The 20,184-nt window shown below is 45.8% G+C and overlaps 1 protein-coding gene and 1 long non-coding RNA gene across 8 annotated transcripts in view; one reads left to right on the plus strand and one right to left on the minus strand.

Moving 5' to 3' along the window:
- The window catches only part of COPRS (coordinator of PRMT5 and differentiation stimulator), a 74,297-nt gene extending 59,887 nt beyond the window's left edge, over positions 1-14,410 (minus strand). The window contains exons 1-5 of one of the 7 annotated variants that reach the window (XR_006572945.1): positions 14,134-14,410; positions 10,648-10,735; positions 10,358-10,482; positions 9,629-9,898; positions 8,196-8,577 (exon numbers count right to left, since the gene is read on the minus strand). Coding sequence is in view for 1 of the 7 variants with exons in the window: in XM_044983493.1 (XP_044839428.1) it covers positions 8,408-8,577; positions 9,629-9,898; positions 10,648-10,735; positions 14,134-14,250 (645 nt within the window). In the remaining 6 variants the exon portion in view is untranslated. Of the gene's footprint in view, positions 1-7,875; positions 8,578-9,628; positions 9,899-10,357; positions 10,483-10,613; positions 10,736-13,654; positions 13,937-14,133 lie in introns of those variants that run through there. The other 6 variants (XR_006572946.1, XR_006572947.1, XR_006572942.1 and 3 more) reach the window with 6 other exon arrangements.
- On the plus strand, positions 13,940-18,438 carry LOC123346219. The gene is made up of 3 exons (XR_006572948.1): positions 13,940-14,416; positions 15,551-15,657; positions 17,950-18,438. It is a non-coding gene; the product is annotated as an uncharacterized LOC123346219 (long non-coding RNA).
- The last annotated feature ends 1,746 nt before the right edge of the window (positions 18,439-20,184 follow it).

A 20,184-nucleotide genomic window follows, 5' to 3' on the forward strand; every position in this document is an offset into this window, starting at 1 on the left:
AAACTCAGGTGCAGAATGCATCAGCGAGCAGGTGAGCACTCGACAGTTAGGCAAAGGGAGAGCGTTAAGGAGAGTTTTGAAGGTCTCTTGGTACAAGGATAGTAACAAGCTTTTCCAAGCACGGGGAGAGGCATTAAATCAAAAGCACAGAAGGGCATTAAAACAAAAGCAAAAGGAGACTGGTATTATAGTGAACCTGATAAAGAACATAGTTGAGAAAATGTCAGTGGCTTGTGGATTAGCACTTTGGATATTTACGGGCTCTAGATTTCAGCATTTTTGGGGGATTAGCACCTGTACAACCCAAGATGGGAGAGGCAGCTTCAGGTTGTGATATACAGAACTATCCACACCCTGGGAAAAAACCTCATCCGCTTTCCTCGGGCCTTTTTCTTCTAAGGGCAAGACAGCATGTTCTTCCCTTATTACTGGCCAGTTCTTCAGGGGCACTGTATAACAAGCACAATGCTTATTGACAAGGATTATCTATCTGTATTTCCTGCTAACTTGACTCTCAGGACACTGCTAAAGGCTACCACCTTGTGGTAAGATCCCATAACAGCAGGTTTCCTGGCAGATGAAAAGAGTTCTATTAAGTACATTAGACTTCCTTAGGCTTGAGATAGGATCAGGGCCAGCACAGTGTCCTCCCACATGGACATCCAATAAGGCTCCACATGGGCGCAAGGGTCTGCCTGACCAGACTGACTGCAGGATCAGGGCACTAAGTAAGACATTGCTTTAAAAAAGATCTCCTTTGCACCGCTCCTAACGACATTTCATTTTCTTCAAGCTGATTACAAACTGCTTATGTATAGCCTCAATTTGGTTATAAAATAAGAGCTTTCAAAATTTTAAACCCAGAGGTAAAGGAAAAAGTCCCCCCGCTGCAGGAAATACTAGAAGAAGTTCCCTGGCCTGTGTTATGCAGGAGGCAAGATTAGCTGTCCATTGTGTGTTCTCTCCTGCCCTTTAAAATATATGACATTTAGACGTTTAAAATAACAGATGTGCTCATTTACATTTCTCCCTTCCGTTCCCTTTTCCCCAAGTGAGGAAAAAACAGAGGATCAAAATTACCATTCAGAACCGGATGGTTTTACAGGCCCCAAGAATATCAGATAAAACACAGTAATAAGCAGCTAGAGCAGCAAGAGGAACACAACAAGCATCAAAATATTCTTTGTCCAGGAGGAAAAACTCACAGCTGAACAGGACAAAGCTCTGATCTTTTTCCCTAAGGTTCCCACCATCCTCCTCGAAAAGTGTTATTTTGTGCTCACGAACAGTACTGTGCTGACAGCCCTCAATGTACTGCAGAGGTGGTACAGCAGAAGCAATAGCAGAGGAGTTTTCCCATATTGTTCTCTTCGGCCATGGTGAAAAGCCCATAAAAAGTCAGCGCAAGTCTGAATTAAGCCTTTAATGTGCTTCAACCCTGCCAGAAAGGGACCATGTTTTAGGGCAAGTTGTTACCATCTGCAGTTCAATCCCTGGCCTCTCTCAGAGACTCCTAAAATGGCTGCCAGCTGGGACAGAAGTCCAATCTGAACTACATTGAGCTCTCACCACAATCCACCAGCTCTTATCACAGTCCACTGAAATGGGGTGGAGGGATAGCTCAGTGGTTTGATCATTGGCCTGCTAAACCTGGGGTTGTGAGTTCAATCCTTGAGGGGGCCACTTAGGGAACTGGGGTAAAAATCTGTCTGGGGATTTGGTCCTGCTTTGAGCAGGGGGCTAGACTAGATGACCTCCTCAGGTCCCTTCCAATCCTGATATTCTATGATTCAGTCACTACTGACCCACACTAGAAATTAAACAGTGATCTAGTGATGAAAGGCTCAGCCTCCTATTACCAACCCCTCTAAAATGTTCCATACCAATATGCAATTGGTTGGCAGCTTTGGAGACATTATGTATTCAGAATCCCAACCACACAACTGCCATCGGCACTAGCAAGAGTTGGCCAATGGAAATTCAGCCCCTTTATCTCATACTGCTGTCACATAAGAGAAAAATAATTGTAAGTGAACCAACCATCTCAGCTGGGAAGTGAAGCTCTGATTTAATCCTGCTTACAGGTTATTGTTTATATTTCACTTACCTCCCCCAGGAGCCAATGGTTAGAGAGCTGGCACTGCTCACACAACTGCCTTGCCCTCAATGTGCCTCTCTACCCCTATAGTTTTATCCATAAGCTTGCTTATCGCCTTGATGAGCAGCGAGGTACATTGTAGAGACCAGGATTTGCAACAGATAAGCAATTTACAAAAGGTTATACAACGCGATGTGACCTCAGCTGGCTATCTAGAATCCCACCACCCAATAAAAAGGTATTCGGAAAAAGTGAAATGGACAAAGGGATCACACATGAAGAGATGACTATTTACTGCAGCCGTGCTCCAAAAGGAGCCAGAATAAATCTTTGCCTTGTGATGCAGTAACTGGAGAAACAGAACAAGCATCTGGAGAAACACAGTTCCTCCTTCCTGAAGATTTGAAAGTTCTAGGGCAGTGGCTCTCAGATTAGAAGTACATGCCCTATTGATGGTACATGGAGTGCAATCAGGATTGGTTTACAGTATCAGAAGAATAATCCACTGTAACTACACTAATTAAAATTATGAAGGTGGCCCTCCAAGTACTTCTGAGTTGTTCTGTATGCTCGATCTTAGAGTACAAGAACCTCTGTTCGAGGCCTCTGCATCTTAGACTGTGCAATGAAGACACATGATGAGACGTATAGCCTGATTTTCAGAGATGCTGAGCATCCACAACTCCAAATGAAGAGAGCTGGAGCTGCTTGTATTTAGTCCCCTGTGAAAATCAGGTGCCCAATTTTAAACATTGAAACCTAAAGCCTAATCAGAATTTAGGCACATAAACACAGGTGCTGGAACTAGGGGTGCAGCCGCACCCCCTGGCTTAAAGTGGTTTCCATTATATACAGAGTTAACAGTTCGGTTCAATGGTTCTCAGCACCCCCCCTATAAAAATTGTTCCAGGACCCATGCACGTAAATACCCCTTTCATGGTACATTCTTAAATACCAATTTAAGTACCAATCCACAGGTGGAGCTTGAAGGCTCCAGTTAAAAGCTCCCACGTGTGCAAAAGAGGACAAAGGCTGCAGGGTGAAAAATTCTCCAGGGGTGAAACTGGTTGAATATTCTGAAATTAACTATTCTCAGTCTGGAGAAAAAAAACAACATAAAAGGAACAAGCCTGGTTTTGCTCCATTCAGGTCAGCGGTGTTACACCAGACATGACTATGGCCCATTATATCTAAAAACTGAAATCCATGCCAGTAATGGAGTGGAAGGAATAAGACAAGTCGCAGAGAAAAGCAAAGCCCTAGCTCCACAGAGGTGCCAGAAGCATTACTAAGTGGGTGCAGGAGTGCAGATCCTCAGCTGATATAAACGGAAGTCAACTGCTGTAACAATTGACACCAGTTGAGGCACTGTCCCAGGATGTTCAAGGGAAGCTCTGTTCACTATCAAAGTTAATTAGCAGAGCTGTGTACTGCAGAGTACACTTTGTAGCTTTTCTTGGTAGGTCACATACTTTCCCCTGCCATCCTAAGAACCTGTGCTATGAGCAACTGGTAATTCCTTGTACAACCTGCTCCACATCAATGTCATCCTGTAAAACGTTACCCACTCAGGGGCATATGTTTGTAATGTAGACACCCCCCAGAGGGTTGAGAATTGCAAGTTTGCAACAGTTTCCTTTCCCTGCCCATGGGCTACAAGAACTTAGCCATCAGCTTCAGAGAGTGACCCCAGGATTTAAAATGGAGTTCTTGGAAGCAGCAGATGGCCAAGATGGGTTGCTGCCATCAGCATTTCCCCACCAGCCTGCAAAATTATTGACATGGTTCTGTTGATGGAGGAGACATTTTCTCAGATTGAGATCCCAGGCACACAGTTTCAATGGTATGACCATAGAGTGTTGACTGGCAGTCCATTATATTTCAATTAAGAAGCACAACTCTTAAAAAACATAGTGGAAGTAAGTTATCTGGATTGTGTGTCACATAACAACAAGGAATCCCTATTAAAACCTCCTCCAAACCTTAGATGCTGTACATAGTCCACAAAAAGCATGAAAAATACTTTCCTTAATTACTTGCCCCTGCAAATCATTCCCCTGGAGGATTCAAAGGAAGTGACAGAAGAAAAGTTTTATTTTCTTTGTTGATGTGTTCCAAGAAAAATTAATACCCTTTCTTAATATACCATCTAGCTCTTATACAGCACTTTTTAGCCATAGATCTCACAGCACTTTATAAAAAGATTAATATTATCCCCGTTGTATAGATGGGGAAACTGAGGAATAGGGAGATGACTTGCCCAAGGTCACACAGCAAAGCAGTGGGAGAGCCAGGAATTGAACCCAGATTACCTAACTCCCAGTCCAGTATTCTGTCTGTTAGGCTTCAATGTCAACCCATGTAAAGTCACAAGATGTGTTAAATTGCAGCACAGAACTTCCTGCCCTTTGGATGATGCATTCCCCAGCGACTAGTTCAGAGGGATCTAGCGAAGTCACATAAGGAAGTTTAACCTAGCAAGCTTTCAAACTTGGCTTGCATAGTATCAATGTGCTTCTCCTCTTGGGGAAATATTGATGGCCCTGATTCTGCAAAAAGATCTACCAAGACGACCCTTATGCCCATTGGCTTGAATGGGACTCCGTACAGATGTAAAGGGTGACCCTAGCAGGCATTTCTGCTTCAGTTGTTGGCTCATGTGCTACCAGATGGTGATATTTTAATTAAGAGAAATTCTTACTTAGGATGATGTGTTCATGTCAATAGGAGAGATGGGCTCAAATGTAAGATTCATGTTGGGACTTTGAAGACTCTACAGTCCAGGGATGTGAGGAGCTAGGAGATTTGGACTTAAGCCCATTAAGATGGGAGCCTTTTGAGAAATCTGCATTTGGACTTCAAAGCCCACTGAAGTCTGGGGGTATTCAGATCAGAAGTTATACACATTAGGCCCCTCTCTAAAGAACAGGGCTCAAGATGAACAAAATTACTTTTGCCAACATACCCCAAAAGCAAGCAATACATCTCTGCAGTACAAGGCTCATGGTTTAAGATAATTTTAAACTATTAGTAAACAGAAATGTATCAAAAAGCCTAACTTCCAGTCACTTAAAGTGTGGACAGTCAACTTAACAAGCCATGCACTCACCATTTCAAGCCAAGTTTTCCCTCAAATAAAATGTCAGTCAAGAAAGACACTCCTGATTCCAATTAAAAGCATAGCAGTATAAAGACTCCTGTTTACAAGGAGAGTTATTCCAGAATAGCTATTTCTGATTAAATTCATGTGTGGATGCTCTTATTCTGGAATAAGAGCATCCACACACAGAAATAATCAGGAATAGTTAATTCACTTTAAATTCACTTCATACCTTATTCCAGATTAATATGCATGTCTTGACAAGCTCCAGATTTAAATTCAAATTAGATTTGAGATGTGTCCTACCATTTCTGAAGTACATGGGCTAATGCTTGTAAAGTAAAAGGGATTAATTTTCTATAGAATTTCAACACCAAACTACAGAATCCTGCAACAAGATTCTGTACTATAGAAATTATGTAAAAAAACCTAAAGAAACCTATTTCATTTCTATAGAACTCTGTTGGTTTCATCTTTATTAAACCTTTGGGACTTTTCCCACAAGGGCAGTAATAACACAATAAGCTACAATCATACAATACCGTTGTCTCTTCTCATGTTTTAAAAAGTGGTAGAAATTTCTGCCCTGTAAGTATCCAGTGCAGTTGTAGCTGCATCGGAGTACCTTTCCCAGCCTTGAAGAAAAGCTGTGTGGCTCAAAAGCTTGTCTCTCCCACAAACAGAAATTGGTCCAATCAAAGACATTACTTCACCGACCCTGTCTCGCTAATGTCCTGAGTAATTTGGGGGCAAATTTTAAAAATAGGAAACTAAAGAAAATGCTAGAAATCAAGCTCACAGTGGCAGAAGGCTGAACAGTAGAGCTGGACTGAACCCAGATCCAAACACCTCCAAATATCGGGATGTTGGAAATCCATCCAGCTGTTGATCTGAAACTTGCTGCATAAGTCTATTGCCAATAAAAACATTCACTGACTGGACCTTTTGCCGCCCTCTGCAGGGCGGCACTGTGTACTGCCGGCCACAGCAAGAATTTAAGTGAAAAATGGCCCACAAAGGAAACAAAAAAGTTGTGTCTGAGGACATTTTAACCCTACAGCATGCCAGTATTTTTGCAGCACCGATCTGAGAATGCAAAGTGGCATTTTTAACGTGGACTGTGAGCCACTTAAGAGAAGTCATGCTTTCTCTAGCTTGACATTTAGGTCTTGGTTTCTCTATCCTCCAGGTTTAACAGTATAAGCCTGATACTGTAAAGCACTGAGCACCCACAACTCTCATTCTAGCTCAGAGGTGGCTGTGGCCGCTAACCATTGCCGAACACTCATTCCCCACCAAAACAGAGCTTTACACTCTATCGCCCACACTCTAGAGAGTGCAACCAGCGCTTTCCTGCTCTGCAGAGGAGCAGCAGGATGTGGGGAGCCCCACAGGCTGCACCATGGCACCACAGATGTTATGGACTAAGTGTGGGAGAAATAACTAACCCCTCCATGGAGGGGACAGGATGGGAATGGCTTAGGAGTTGTTAGCTTGCTGCAGGCCCATCACTAGGTTTCTGTTCCCCATTTATGCAGGCTGTGGGGTAGGTGCTAGGATTTATCCTGGAATTGCTCACCTTGTGCCAGTTTAGAAGATAGAACAATTCCCCGGTAGATTCTTAGCAGCACCACTGATCCCAGTAAAAAGACAAATCAATTATCACACCACCTAGTCCCCTCACCACCCAACTGAATGAGCTTTTCTGCAGCTGTTCGTTACTTTGTTTCCGTCTAGAACAATGAATGGTGAAACAACCTAAGGGCAAAACAACATAAAAGTCATCCTTAGGGTGTTGATATAGGCACTGCACTTTCAGGGTCAATGCAGAGTTCCTACAACATATTAGCTTTAAAATTGCAGCCTAATCAATGGCTGGTTTTATGATTTTTTTTAAAGAGCCGCTGATGCCTTACGGATAACTTTGAAACATTTCTTAGATATTAATCTGTTAAAAGATCTGTGTATTTGCGAGTTCCGGGTAGCCCTCAGCACTGCCTGGACTAACTCTGCTCCCACTGAAAGTCAACGGGAGTTTTACCAGACTTCAACAGAAGCAGTTTTGCCAGCACTGAGCACTTTTCAAAATCCCAGGCTTCCCATTTAAAGAGGGTGATCAAAGATAGTTGAATTAAACCAAGTAACGATGATCCTGGAAGTTTATCTGTTCTGTCTGCTTGTTCCTCACTTGTAGTCATTTGCATTAACGCCAAGGCAAAGACCAGGAGGTCAGAGATCTGGTTCTAGTCCCAGCTCTGCCACTGACTTGTCTAGGGTCACATCACTTAACCATTCTGCACCTTTGTTTCCTCATTTGTAAAACAACAACTTCCTGCTCCACAGCAGCGTGGTGAAGCTTAACTCACGATCTGCAGAGCACATGGAGATCCTCCCTTGGAAGACCCTGCAATTGGGCAGCAGGTAATCAATCACAGTTGTGCTGGACTCCATTCCCTTTTAAAGGGGCCAGTCGCCCTGGGACATTAAAAGCTACTTTCACTAAGGCCCCAACTATGCAATCCTTGTTCACGTGGGTAGTTCCATTGACTAGTATGAGATTGTTTGCGTAAGTGCACAGCAACATGAGTAAATCATGCACGAGGACTCTTGTTGATATTTGATTCTATAGTGCCCCATGTTTGTAATGACAGACAAAAAATAACCTGTGTAAGCAACGAAGCACTCTGTATTTCTCATAACTGATACTGTCAAACAGTACATTCCCCTCACCCCATCAGAGGACCTGAACTTCAAACACAACTTGGTCATGCTACTTATGATGTAGAACATGTAACAAGGACAGGAACAGTTAACCCCAGCTCAACAAAATGATTAATGCCAAATAAAAGAGAAGAAAAATTAAAATTACACAGATGAGTTCCATATTAGAACTGGCTAATCCCAGCTATCGAGCCAAAGTTTAAAAATCATACTTCCCAGACAGCTTTTTTTCCTTTTAACATAAAAATAAAACATGCTACAAAACTGCACAGATACCTAGGGTTAGTGTCCAGTCTGAGATCCTCTCTGCTTCCTTCCAGTCAATCATGATCAGTGTATTTGCAGCTCAATAATATTCTCAAAGAAAGTTTTCAGAAAAGCCCTGTTTGGAACCCAATAGGCTAGGTGAAGGCACCCCACATTGCATTGCATCCCTGCAATGGAGCAAAGTCCAATTTGCCAAGCATGGCCCTGAACAGGGGCAAACCTCAGTCATCTGCATCATCAAACTGGCCAACCTCAGGCATTCTATTTGGCGAACTCAGAGAGAGTGGAGCTGCATGGTGACACCTGGGATTATACAATGATTCTTCTTGCCATGTACATGATGCCAGTAGACAATTTTCCTGAAGACTACCATAGTCGATATCTTCCGCGTCTAAAGAGGATTTTAAAAAATAGTAGAGTGTTAGACTGCATTAGAGCATTTCGCATTAGCTATCACTACACAGGGTTTGTTGTAGCAAGTTATTTGCATCAGTGCTGGAATGTCAGTTTGGCTGACCAGCATTAGTGCATGAAACCTACAAAACCTCTGTACAACTGGTGGTGCAGATAGAGAAGCTTCAGTAAATTACCTGCCTAAAGATCTCAAAGAGAGCCTGTGACAGAGCTAGGAACAGAACCCATACCTCCCGGCTCAGAGTCCAAGAGAGAAAGCGAATGACAAGGAGACAGAATGAGCCAGTCCTACTGCTAAGCTACAAACACTCGATGGGTTATTCATTAAACACACCATCAGTTTGCTCAACTGAAGCGTCCAGTCTGGCAAGGCACTAAATGCTCTGATCGCCCAATGACCACAATGGAAGTTCAGGGTGCTCAGAAACACAAAGGAGAAACCCCTAACTGTGGAGCTTTCAGGGACACAGCCTGAAAACACAAACAAGTTTTTGTCAGTGGGACTGCTTGTCAGAGTAAAGTTGCTCATGTGTGTTTGCAGGATCGACTTGTAAATGAACATGTTCAGGTCAGAGACTTTGTCTCTTTATACAACCGTTATGCTCTACAGGGACATGACTGAAAAGCCCAGGGTGAATCTCTCAGGAGGGAAGGAGAAGGGTCCTTTAGGCAGGGGCCCTCAGCTACTGTACTCCCCATCACTGGAGGTCAGGATGAGCCCCTCTCTCTTGCTCAAGAGCAATATACAAGACTTATAAAGGCCAAACCCCAGACATAAATGTGCACATTTTTCCCTGGCAGTAGCATCTCATAAGAACCCCATTGGCCAAGAAAGATCCAAGGCTGTATTTAAGACTTAGGTACAACTGTGCATCACAAACACACAGAAAGCAGTCAAAGGGTGTCACTACCAAATGCTCAAAAAAAGGAGAATGTGGAACTATTTAAGTGGGCTCCCAAGCAAAGCACTCTCTCCATCCACTTAGAGTCGTAGGCTTGATGAAAACATAAAGCAAACCTGCACCTACCATAAGGATTACATTCAGCATCCTCCAATTCTTTATCCCAGTCCTCTTCCTCGTACTGAGAATCAATTTTCAGCTCAGGGAAAGATACAACACAGGCTTCATCATCCAACTCCCAGTTCTCAAGGTCACTCTGGAAGTCATCAAAGTCACCAATACATTTAATAGGAGGCCCCGAGGAATCTGAATGAGTAGTGTCACTTTCATAGCAAGGGCAACCAGAAAATCTACTCTGGTGAGACTCACCATCAGAAACGTTCCTTGCCAAACAGCCTGTAATACAACAGAAATTGCCAACAGAGATGTTTAGGACATAAACTGGGGTGGTGAAAATGCTTTAATACCATGCAATAGTTCAATATGAAGACACTTTTTGAAAGTAGCTAGTCAAAGCCTTCTGCAAATTACAGCTACAGACAGAAATCTACCCCCAGCCCATTATGCTGCGCTGAGGTTGCAGAAGGAATAAATTTCTGTAACACAAGAAGAGGCATCAATTCTATCTAATTATAATAAGTCCAATTTCATGTTTGTATATTTAATATCACACTATTATTCCTCTGGGTTTCAGATATTTCCTATATTTGGAATACATTACAGATAGCCTGAATCCCATCACTAGCTCCAAACTCCCCCAAACTGAACTTCACAGCTGGTGGTTTCTCTCTATAATGGTCTGAACCCAAAGTCTGGGTCTGAACTTTGCACCTTAGGCTGATGTCTAGAACTTACTGTCCTGTTTCATCATCACCACTTCCTCTTGACATCCTTCAAGGGGAGGTTTGTTGAATAACTCCAGCTGGAGCCTCCAAAGCAACAGGAATTTGTTTTGCAATATTGATCAAGTGCTCCTCTATCTAGGGATGCACAGAAAATGGGCAACAATAATTTAGCAGAGTTCACTCTAGAGAAGTTTCCCACCCATCATCACTACACAGCTTTGTTTGGCCTCTTCTAGCAGATAGCATTAATAACTATTCTTTCTCACCTTGTTCTGATTTAATGCCTTTTTCTCTGCATACCTTTTCTAGGCCTCCAATTCACAATTTTCCCTCCCTTCACAAGCTCTTCTTCCTCATGACATGTGCAGTCACCTGCAGCCACCGTTATCTAAAAGAGTAGAGATAAGGTTTTAAAGGGTTCAGTAGCTTTGCTCCTTAGACTCCTACACAGTGAGACTCCTGTTCCAAAGTGAACCAGGGGACCCAAGCGATCTACTTCTGCCCAAGTTAAGATTTAATTTTAAATACGCCCGCAGACAGCTCCAGCATCAAGAAAACAACTGCCTGTGGCCAGTTTCACCACTGCTGTTCAGAATCCTGCGGGAAGCAGTGAAATTGACACAAATCAATTTTAGAACTGCAACTGTCTGGAAAACCTATGAGCAAAGGCAGGCACTGGGAAGAGGGAGAGTTAATGGAATGGAAACCTAACCCCTCTGCAGGAGCCCAGATGCTGGGGGAAAGAAAGACTATCTGATCCCATTCTAGCAGCCAGAAGACTTGGGGAAAGGTAAAGGACAGAAAGAGAGAAACTATGTTTCTCCAAGAGCAGAGCTGCCCTTTTTCACAGGCCCCAAAGCTGGGAAGTATGAGACAGCAAGATTTCGCTCTGGTTTCACTGGTGCAATGGAGACAAGTAAAGTTCTGCTGGAGAACTGTCTCCCATACTGGTAACAATACCAAAGTGGCGACAAGGGGAATATGGCAGAGCAACAGCACCTCTTCACCAGTCCAGTAGTCCAGGGAAGGATAGTGAAAGAGATCAAGCCAGTTTGAGAGTTTCCAGATCTGCATGAAACTGTGAGCAACTGACTACATACATTGGGCTTAAGGCCAGTTGTGAGCAACAGGACTTGAATCAAAGGGGAAGGATGTGGGGATGGCCCAAAGTTAGTGATAGATGAAGAGAGAAGATAAACTGTAGGGGGCTACATTCTGTGTGTTTATATAGCTTCCATCCCGCAAGTTACCCTGTGCAGGCTAATCCCTGCACCTTTGTGGTGCTCCACTGAAGTCAATGGCCTATGAATAGTAACTTACAGGTTACGCAGTATGCAAGTTCTTAACTAGTAATATATCTTAACTAGTAATATATTCTACATCAGGGAGCAGCTACTGCAACGCTAAAAGCCACCCTCCATATTGTTACAATGCCCTTTGGTTGAAATTTTCGATGTGGGAAAAATTAGAAGGCACTATATTGTTGGATTGTTTTGCATAAGAGTGTGAGAAACTGACATGCAAGTTTTAAGAATGAACCTAGTTCTTATCTGCTGGGAGGCAATAACAGGATAATAAATTAGAGGGTTGGCCAGGATGTTAAATAGCCAATGAAGTTACAGCTGTGCCTGTCTGCACCTTATTAACCAATTAGCAATTGCTTGATTGCCTGCATTAATTGTATAAATGAAATATGCTGGAGAGAAATAAATAACTTAGCTGCCAATCAAACTAACTAAAAAGCTTTGTTCATGCCCGCTTAAAAAGCACCAAAACGCAACACTATATTTCTTCCCTCTGCTAGAAAATAACAATCTTGTTTCCAGTAACAGGCATGGAAAACAGCCCCTATTTCCACTCTGTCCAAGGGAAAATGTAGTGTCAGTTACACACAGACACACACAAGTATAGGTATAGTCAAGCTCCAACCTCATGACATGCTTGTGAACCTAAAGAGTTAAAATTACCAAAAAAAAGCCCAATAATATTCTGCACATTGATGGAGATCTGAACAACTCCCAGGAGTTTTGCATCAGCCCAAACATCATTTAGCCCCTTTCACAATTTTATTTAATAACTTTCTATTTCTCCCAAACATAAATCCCAGTAAGAAAATCAGCCTGAAGGATCTAAAACATTAGGTTTCAACTAGAATCCACCCCCACCTTTACTCAAGGAATAGCCAGCTAGGCCAGTGGGGAAGAGAGGGGGATGCACTTTACCCTCCCTTTACCATGGGATCTGGGGAAATAAATAGGAATTAAGAAAAGGAAAGGAAATGAGACCACAATATTTAAAGAAAACATCCACCCATTCCCTGCAGTTCTGTCCATAACCCCAACTCAATCCCCACACGCTGAAATACAGGACTCCCATCTCACACACAAACTAGACTCTCCATAAATCTCCTACAGTCACCCCCAGGCATCTACTGCCTTCCTATACACCCACTCCGCACACCTCTCACAGCCCCCTCCACATACACTCCCCTCTCCCTGCACACACCCCTTCCACAGAGCCGACCCTCCCCCCTGCACACACCCCTCACAGCTCCCTCCCCATGCTCCTCTCCCCCCCGCACACACCCCTCACAGCCCCCTCCACAGACCCTCCTCTCCCCCCTGCACACACCCCTCACAGCCCCCTCCACAGACCCTCCTCTCCCCCCTGCACACACCCCTCACAGCCCCCTCCACAGACCCTCCTCTCCCCCCTGCACACACCCCTCACAGCCCCCTCCACAGGCCCTCCTCTCCCCCCTGCATGCACCCCTCACAGCCCCTCCCCTGTGCTCCTCCCCCTGCACACCCCCTTCACAGCCCCCTCCTCTCCCCCCTGCACACACCCCTCCACAGACCCTGCCCTCCCCCTTGCACACACCCCTCACAGCCCCCCCACACAGACCCTGCCCTCCCCCTTGCACACACCCCTCACAGCCCCCCCACACAGACCCTGCCCTCCCCCTTGCACACACCCCTCACAGCCCCCCCACACAGACCCTGCCCTCCCCCTTGCACACACCCCTCACAGCCCCCCCACACAGACCCTGCCCTCCCCCTTGCACACACCCCTCACAGCCCCCCCCACACAGACCCTGCCCTCCCCCTTGCACACACCCCTCACAGCCCCCCCACAGACCCTGCCCTCCCCCTTGCACACACCCCTCACAGCCCCCTCCCCAGACCCTCCCCCGCACACACCCCTCACAGCCCCCTCCCCACAGACCCTGCCCTCCCCCCTCACAGCCCCCCCACAGGCCCTGCCCTCCCCCGCACACACCCCTCACAGCCCCCTCGCTGCTTCTCACCTCCGGGCCTAGGAGCGGCTCCAACGGATCCTCTTCCCGCTGCCGCGCCCCCGGCCCCTCCATCCCCGCCCTGGGCCGGCCGGGAACCTGCTGCGCCCCCCGCCGCACGGGACTCGCCACGCGGCCGGCCAGACGGCAAGGCCGGGAGCCAACCGGCGGCGGCGGGAGTGGAGGGAAGCACGTGGCGGGAGGGGGGAGCGGCCCGGTGAGCCCCGGCCCCAGCTGCTCCCGCGGGGCGGGGGGGAGGCACTACAGCCCACACACCCCCCCCAAGCCCTCCAACCGCGGGGGTGTGGAAGCGCCGCCCCGCCCCGCCCCATTGCACGGGGATGTTGACAGCCACTGGTTGTTGGCAGTAAGTCTGTCGGTAACCTCACGTGCAGGCCTTTGTTTTTCCTTTGCACCACAGCAGCTACCCCTGTTTCTTAAGACCCACACCCCCATCGCTGTCATAAAAGAAGTTGGTTTTTCATTCCTACCTTCTGCAAGGCAGGCGTGGCCTCTCTGTCCTTTCTGCCTCCTGCAGCCCTCAGCACCAGGTCAGCCTTGAGCAAATAGTGGATTGTCTCCATACTAATAATGTTCCACCTGGACATAGTGTTTCAATGGCGAAAGACGGGCGCCCTGGATTATAATGGGGCAGGCTGGTCTCAGTGCCACTCTGATGCCAAGAACACAAGACTTCAAAAGCTGAATCTTCGGGCACAGCAAATGTTAGTTTGCTTATACTGACAACAGCAACCACGGGATTAGGAGACCGAGGTAATGGTTTTCCCATAAGGAAATGAAAGATTTTATTTTTAATCAACAGGAGAGTTTCAAGTTTATCTAGGGAGTTTTCCTTTCCAGCACTGTAGGACCCACTTCACTACATCATAGTCATGGCTTCCTGAGCTGTGGCTGCTAGCTGCATGGCCAGTTGACATGGCCAGGGGAAAGGTGTGCATGGGGCAGATGCCCTTATCATGGGTTGGTGTGACGTAGGAAGGAGAGTTTTCCCAAGAGCTCACTCAGTCTGCTCCGGTTACTGTAGTACAAGGGTAGGGCTTGGGTAACTACTGCCCCTGTTCTTTAGCCTGATAATGCTGACACCTAGCTCTTTACTTTGCAGCTCAAAGCACTTTATGGAGTTTAGAGCCTTTATCCCCATTTTACAGAGACACAAAGAGGGGAAGTGACTTGTCCAAGGTCATCCAGCAGCAGAGCAGGAAATCAACCCCAGGTCTTCTGTGGTCTGTCTATTAGCCCACACTGCCTCCCCATGCAAGAGAAACATCTGTGGGCTAGTCTGCGTATACTGAGGGGCTCTGTCAATGCACTGTCATTACTGGGGCATAGGAGAGCTTCTCATGCTGATTGCCATTGTGCTGGGGTCCTTCTTCGGGGCACTAGCTCTTCTGGGGAGAGTGAGGTGGCCCTGCTCTTTTCCCTTCTTCCCTTATAAAGGGGCAGCATCTCACTGCTCTCCAGGGGTTCTGGAACAATTTTTATAGTGGGGGTACTAAGAGCCACTGAACCCAATTGTAAACTCTGTATATAATGGAAACCACTTCAAGCCAGGGGGTGCAGCAGCACCCCCAGTTCCAGCACCTATGCTGCTCTCTAGAGCTGACAGCCCAGTTTCACATTCTACCCCACTAGCCTTTCAGCCAGTACTGTATGTAACTGCTAGTAACTCTTAAGAGATATCTGTACTGTCCCTTTAATTAGTGGCCAAGAGTAAACTTCTCTGTTTGAGCCACTCCTCTGAAGGAAAGGGAGAGATCTGCTCCTTTTTCTTACCTACCGGATCCTGTGAGCACCTGGTTTATTTGCCTGGGGAAGCCACACTTGTCCATGAAGCAGCACAGCACCTGAACATAAAAACCTCTCGAACGTAATACATTTAATTTGCAGTTGCACCTGTTGCTGCTGTCACAGGAAACATCCACGGTGAGAGTGACCTCCAGCTCAGAAAAATTCCTCCCACTCCCTCTCTGTGAAGTGGAAATTGAGCCTGAGTGGTAAGTTCCTGGTGAGATGAAGCTGTATCTACTTTCTGCTGCCTATAAACCGTCCCTAAATGGTTACTGATCATACACTAACAGTAGATCTGCACCATGCTCTGGTCAAGACTAAACACTGACCAAGGGATGCAACTGGAAGTCTTTAGGGATAATTCAGCTAGGACAACACATGGGTGTAAATTGGTTAAAAATGCATGCAACTGGTAAAGCAGTGTAACTTCCACCACCTTGGCGTGCAGAATGTATCCAAAATGTGTGGAACATGGTAAGGAGTGCAAGCTAGGAGCAGAAAGACAGGCAAAGAGGAGTGTTATTTTACACCCTCATTGGTTACTTTTCCTCCTATATCCCTATGGTCTGCAAAATAAGTAATTTACACACCAAGGGAAAAAAACTTTTGCCAATATGTAAAATAAAGATTTCCAGCAGCCCTGCCCATGTTACACACCGATTGAATACCAAGCTGATGGAAATCACACTTAAATACCTACATCTCTGTTATCATTGGTAAATTTGGCCCAGTAAATATAAGACAGAAACAGATAATGAAGAATTTGTGTGTTGTACAAGAGAAAGGTGAGACAACAGGGAAATAGCTGTGTTGGAAAACCCAAGATGGATCCTGGCAGTGGTGGTTTCAGTTTTAGGTTTCTTTATTCTGCTGTTTACACTCTGGAGACCAATTACTGCTTTCTGAAAACAAGGTCATTCATTAATGCTAAAATAAGCCATGGGACAGGGAAAAGTGATTTTATTTGCACTGGGGTTGTCTTCTCGCTGTTCAGCCTTAGCCTTGCCTGACTGCAATCATCTTTAAATACAAAAAATAAAAAGGAAAAAATTCTGGGCCAGTAGGTCTTAGATATTGTTTTGTGCACTGTGCAGCAGCCAAGATTGAAATTACTGTAAGAAACAAACAAACCTTAAACTGTGTCAAATCAAATTTGGTTTAAAAATCACATGACAACTAAAGTCTTGCTATTTCATGTCTAAGGCAAGGCCCTTTCAGACAGAAATAGATGTTATTAGCAGCCAAGCACCAATGCTTTTCATCCTTGTGCAAGCCACAGTTCCTGCCCCAAAGGATGCACAGTCACAGGCCTTGTCTACACTAGAATACTCTGGACCTTTTCTCCAGGAATGGCAGAAGCTGCACCAGAGGTTAGCAGAAGTGACCTATTATAAAAGTTGGTTTGCACTATTGGTTCTATTCTATTTGTATTACGGTACTGCGTAATGGCTCCAGTTTAAGGCCAGATCTAACAAACAGAGAGCACATGGGAAAAAATCTTAGAGCGCAATTTTTAGAAAAAACATCCAACCTTGTTTTTAAAAGTGCCAGCTGCATGCACAACTTCAGCAATCTCCACTGTCTTTCTCTCTAGCCATGACTAGTTGGAGGGCACCTTGAAGGATTCAAAGGAGAGGGAAGTGGCTTTACAGACTAGATCAGGGAGGGCATGCCAGGCAGAAAAGGGTGCTAAGGCAGCAAGCACTAAGGCTGGAGGTCAGGACTGTCATTGTTGCAGCTAATGGGCTTTAAAAAAAAAAAGGAAGGAGGGTAAAATTTTCAAAGCACATAAGTGACTAATGCCAGTGCTTTTCATCAGTAGATCTGAGTGTGCTTTACACGGGTCAGTATTATCCCATCCCCATTTTACAGAAGGGGAAATGGAGGTACCGAGAGGTAAAGTGTCTTGCCCCAGGTCACTCAGCAGGCCAGCGGCAGAGGAGGAAATAAAACTCAAATTTGACTCCAGTCCAGTTCTCTATCTATTGGGCAACACTCCCTCCCCAACTCTGATGCCTTCATCCCATTTTCAAAAGTGGCAGACGGCTTTTTAAATGTTTAATGAAGAATAAAACAAACTTAATATAGTGGAAAAGAGGAAGCAGGTAGAGGGATTCAGAGGAGGGTGATATGGTATAAATGGGTAGGCAGGTGGATTTTAAATGAACTGGAGGCAGGGGTGCTATGTGCGTGTGAGGGGTGCCACAGAGGCAGCAGCTGTAAAACAAAAAACACAAACAGCACACTCACAAAACAAAGCAGGAGGAGTAGGGGGCTGGCCCAGAGAGAAAAGCACGTCTCTCGGACATGTTACAAAGGAAGACATGACAAGATTTGGATGCATCTGTGCTCCAAACAGGCTACTCTATTGAAACATTTGTTTGTAACTGATTTTATGTGAGTGATGGTTTGTAGATTCTTTAATTGTAGGGTTTCCTGTAAAATTAGAAACACTTTAGTGTAGCAGAGTGCCATAAACACTGAATCCTATCTTACAGGCAGCTGACGAGAATGAATTACTGGTTGGAGAAAGCTAATCCTGCTGCCTTATTTTGTGGTGCCTCAAGAGACCAAGAACTGGAAGAAAAAAACAGAATGCTCATCTGCATCCTAGTCCTGATACTTTTAGTTGCGTTCGTTTTAGGAGCACTTCTAATGTCGCTTTCTAGGAACCAGGAAAACATTTCAAGGCATGCAGTCGAAAGAGGCAACTTAATGGAAGAAAACTTACTGTTAACACAGCAATTAGCTAATGTTACCCAAGAAAATCAAAGGTTGAGACATCAAAATTCAGTCTTGAGAGACTCAGAACTTGGACTGCATCGTGAAAATTATGCTTTAAGAGCACAGCTGGAAAAAACAGCACCAGGAATTAACAATCAAAATAATTTAAATTAAAAAGTAAGGAATGGTTAAAGTGGCTTTCAGTAGATCTGTTCCTAAAATGAAAAAAATTGTTAGTCTACTAGATTCTGAAGAATCTCCCTACAACATGGGTGGACAAACTACAGTACGTGGGCTTAACCCATTTTAAGTCAGCCCTCAAGCTCTGCTGGGGAGCGGAGTCTGGGGCTTGCCCTGCACCGGTGCTCCAGCCAGGGAGCAGGGTCGAGGGCCGCTCCCTGCTGTTTCCAAAAGCAGTGGCATGGCTCCACTCCGGCTCCTATGTGTAGGGACAGCCCAGGAGTACCACTGTGCACACTGCCCCCACCGCAAGCGCCACCCCTGAAGCTCCAGGGGCAGCGCCTGCAGACGGGGCAGCACACAGAGCCGCCTGGCCACAGCTCCGCGGAGGAGCCGGAGTGGGGACATGGCCGCTGCTTCCGGGAGCCGCTGGAGGTAAGCGCCACCCTGAGCCTCTCTCCGAGCCCGAACCCCCTGCCCCAGCCCTGCTCCCCCTCCCACCCTCCAAACCCCTTGGTCCCAGCCCAGAGCCACCTCCTACACCCCAAACTCATCCCCAGCTCCACCCCAGAGCCCTCACTCCCCCATACCCTACTCCCCCCAGCCTGGTGCCCCCTCCCGCACCCTGAACTCCTTATTTCTGGCCCCACCCTGGAGCCCTCACCCCCTCCCACACCCCAACCCCCGTTTTCTGAGCATTCATGGCCCACCATACAATTTCTGTTCCCAGATGTGGCCCTCGGGCCAAAAAGTTTGCCCACCCCTGCTCTACAAGCAGTTTATCATTTTCGGGGGGGGGGGGGGGGGGGGGAAATCAATCATAGGTAGCAAGTCAAATGCAACATCAGAGCAGTCTGTAATGCTTAGCAAACTCTTTTCAAGCAATTCTTTATTGCTCATCAGTGTCCAGGATGCTCCCTCTACCATTAGAAAACATTGTTTTATAGTTCTTGGGCACTACAATTAGTAAATTTCCAGAAAATACTTGTTCTATAATGTGACGTTTTATGTTCCATTTTAAAATTAAACTTGATATCTACTTGGGGTGGGGCAAACGAGGGCAACAGGCAGCATGAAACAGAAGCAACCTTCATCCACTGTAAGGATTCAGCGCCACCAGAAAACCACCCCTGCCCTCTTCATTCTGTGCCTTGGCCTCTACAGAAACACAGAAACAAAGGATCCAGGGCTCATAGCACAATGGGGTACAAGTGTTTGGCCTCATAACTTTGTAACTGGAAGCAGTTTCCACTCTTGCAAAATATTACTAGTTCTGCAGCCAGATCACGTCCCTGCCCCCCAAATTAGGATGCATGCCGTTAAACCCTCAGCCAGGGGGCCTGGCTCCAGTACCCAGAGAAACCATTGGGAAGATTCCCAGAGACGCTAATGGGCACAGGATCATGCCTAAAGGCAGAAGCCAACAAATGCACTGACAGATTTGGGGCACAGCTTCTCACCTCACTCACTTAGCAGGGCAGCCACAGTAACACCACAAGGCACTTTGTTCAAATCTGACAATGTCTTGCTGCTTCTGAGCAGGGGGCGGAAAGTAAAATACATCAGAGGGCAGAGGATTTTGGTCACACGCCCCAGAAGCGTGCAAAACATAAGCCTAAACCATTTGATTTTTCATGTGACCATTTAGAAATGACTTAATAATGGACGTTATGCCAAGTATATTGTATATTCATGGTGTTCTACAGTGCTCAGGATAAACATTGTGTGTGCGTGCCATCATTTGCTGTCCATCTATAGCATGTACCTTCTCTGTCCCATGTCATACTTCACTTACATTCAATGGGGGGAGGGAGGGGAAGAGTCTGAAG

The sequence above is a fragment of the Mauremys mutica genome, chromosome 12, assembly GCF_020497125.1.
Source record: "Mauremys mutica isolate MM-2020 ecotype Southern chromosome 12, ASM2049712v1, whole genome shotgun sequence".
NCBI lineage: Eukaryota > Metazoa > Chordata > Testudines > Geoemydidae > Mauremys > Mauremys mutica.